This window comes from Empidonax traillii, unplaced genomic scaffold, assembly GCF_003031625.1.
Source record: "Empidonax traillii isolate 1590-97213 ecotype Southwest subspecies unplaced genomic scaffold, ASM303162v1 scaffold1085:size188410, whole genome shotgun sequence".
NCBI classification, from domain to species: Eukaryota; Metazoa; Chordata; class Aves; order Passeriformes; family Tyrannidae; genus Empidonax; species Empidonax traillii.
In genome coordinates, this window is record NW_020956278.1 from 67,556 (window position 1) to 69,550 (window position 1,995).

General features: G+C 48.6%; 1 protein-coding gene across 1 annotated transcript in view; it reads left to right on the forward strand.

Moving 5' to 3' along the window:
* The window catches only part of LOC114068545 (transmembrane protein 183A-like), a 15,148-nt gene extending 14,217 nt beyond the window's left edge, over positions 1 to 931 (forward strand). The window contains exon 8 of the mRNA XM_027904759.1: positions 450 to 931. Coding sequence (XP_027760560.1) covers positions 450 to 635 — 186 coding nt within the window. The 3' untranslated portion in view covers positions 636 to 931. The remainder of the gene's footprint in view (positions 1 to 449) is intronic.
* The last annotated feature ends 1,064 nt before the right edge of the window (positions 932 to 1,995 follow it).

Sequence of the window (1,995 nt, forward strand, 5' to 3'; positions counted from 1 at the left end):
GGGATATTTTTGGAACCTCTGATGGTCTGGGTGGTTGCAGCTGCCCCTTATGCCAGTCCCTTATGCCAATCCATTAGCAGAGATGACCCCTCAGGCTGGGGGTGAAGGTGCTGATGCCTCCCTGGAGGGGAGTTACCACAGCTGAGTCACTGGTGTGAAGACAAAGACACTGCCCTGCCTGGCAGGGTTCTGAGAGCCTGAGGTGTCAGGTGTGCCCTGGGCAGCTGCTGCAAACAATCCTTTTGTTACCAGTCCATCAGAGATGACACAGAGGGTGTAGAACTCACAGTTTGGGTTATACCCACAGGGCCATAAACTGGCCCTGGAACTGGGACAAACTCTGAAATACTCCAGACTTGGACAGTCCAGGAGAATTCCCAAAAATCTAGAAGTGAGAACTCTTTTTGTTGATTTTCCTGAAGCACGTCCTGGTCTCTCCTCTCTTGCAGTTCACTATCAACGTGAGCACCGACATGCGGCACCACCGCGTGCGCCTCGTGTTCCAGGACACCCCTGTCCGCAATGGGAAGAAGCCCCGCCTGGAGCAGGGGGTGCAGGTGGTGCTGGACCCCGTGCACAGCGTGAGGCTCCTGGATTGGTGGCACCCACAGTACCCCTTCTCCCCAAAAGCTTAGTGCTCTTCTGAGGCTGCAGGAGCCGGCAGGTGACTGAATCTGGCAGGCTGAAGAGAATTTCTAGGAACCAGGAAAATGCTATTTTTATTTCTTAAATAAATTCTGCAGTCCTCCCTTGCAAGTGGTTGAAGCTGCTGAGCTAGTTTTTATGTATATAACTTCTGGTCAGTAATGGGCAGAGCTGAGTGTAAAGCAGAAACTATTTGTAAACACACTTTTATGTAAAATTGACATTTTATGATTTGAAAGGAGCTCCCTGGAACTGTTCATTTAAAATCCTTTTGGTGCTAATCAAAGTGGTCCTGTGTTCTGTTGTTCAGGAAGAAGCAGGAGGTTTTGCTTCCCAAGAACTTTCCAGTTTGCTTTCCAGAAACAATTTACAAACAAAATCCACCTTTGTTTTACTGCAGCAGGATGGTGTTCACCAACAGTGGGATATTTTAGTGCCTGAGAAGCAGTGAGCAAAGCAGAAGTGATCAACCGTAACCTTACTTCCCAGCCCAACAGATCCAAGTTTCAGGAAAGAAAAAGGCATAAATGATCAAACAAAGGAATTATTTCAAAGAGGAGTCGTAAGGAAAAAGTCTCTCTTGAATGTAAAGGTACTCCAAGTTCTCACGCTGGTGTTTTGTCTTTGAAAAGAAGATCTAAACTTTTAAAACCAGAAAGTGCTTTTCAGAGAAGATAAACAGGGAGGGAGAGGAGCTGGAGGGGATAAGCTAAAATAACCAAAGCAGTGATGAAGGACTCAACCCAGTGTGATTTCTAAGAGCAGTGTGGAAATCGTGGCTGTTGAAAGCCCACAAGCAATCGCTGATCTGGCTTTTGACTAAACTGATTCATTTCTGTGAGGAAGAAGCGACCCTGAAACTTTCTATGGCTCTGGGCTGACTGAGAAGGGAGAGAGGCCTTTCAGGAGGACAGGATGGATCCAGGATGGATGTGGTTGGAGATTGATGTGGTTGGATATGGGTCTTGGTGGAGGAGTGGTGCAGGCAGAGGAGGGGCTGCAGTGCAGGTGCAAATGAGGAGGAGTGACTGAAGTGGGGTGAGGAGCAGGGCACTGAATTCTGCTGCCTGTCCATGATCAGCTCCTCAGTCCTGGTGCACATCAGACCTTGTCCCAAGCAGGAGTAACAGCACTTTTCCATATGTGATGTTTAGTGAAGCACCTGGAAGGAGAGGGAGTTGTGCCAGCTCAGTTTGAACTCGATCCTGTGGGTCGCTTCCAACTCAGAATACTCTGGGATTCTGTGGTCCCCCATGACCCTGGTGTAGCAGCCTGTGAGGAGTTCCTGCAGCTCTGTAAATCACCACCAAGGACTTCTGCCCCAGACTTGGATCTGCATTAGAGGGTCTT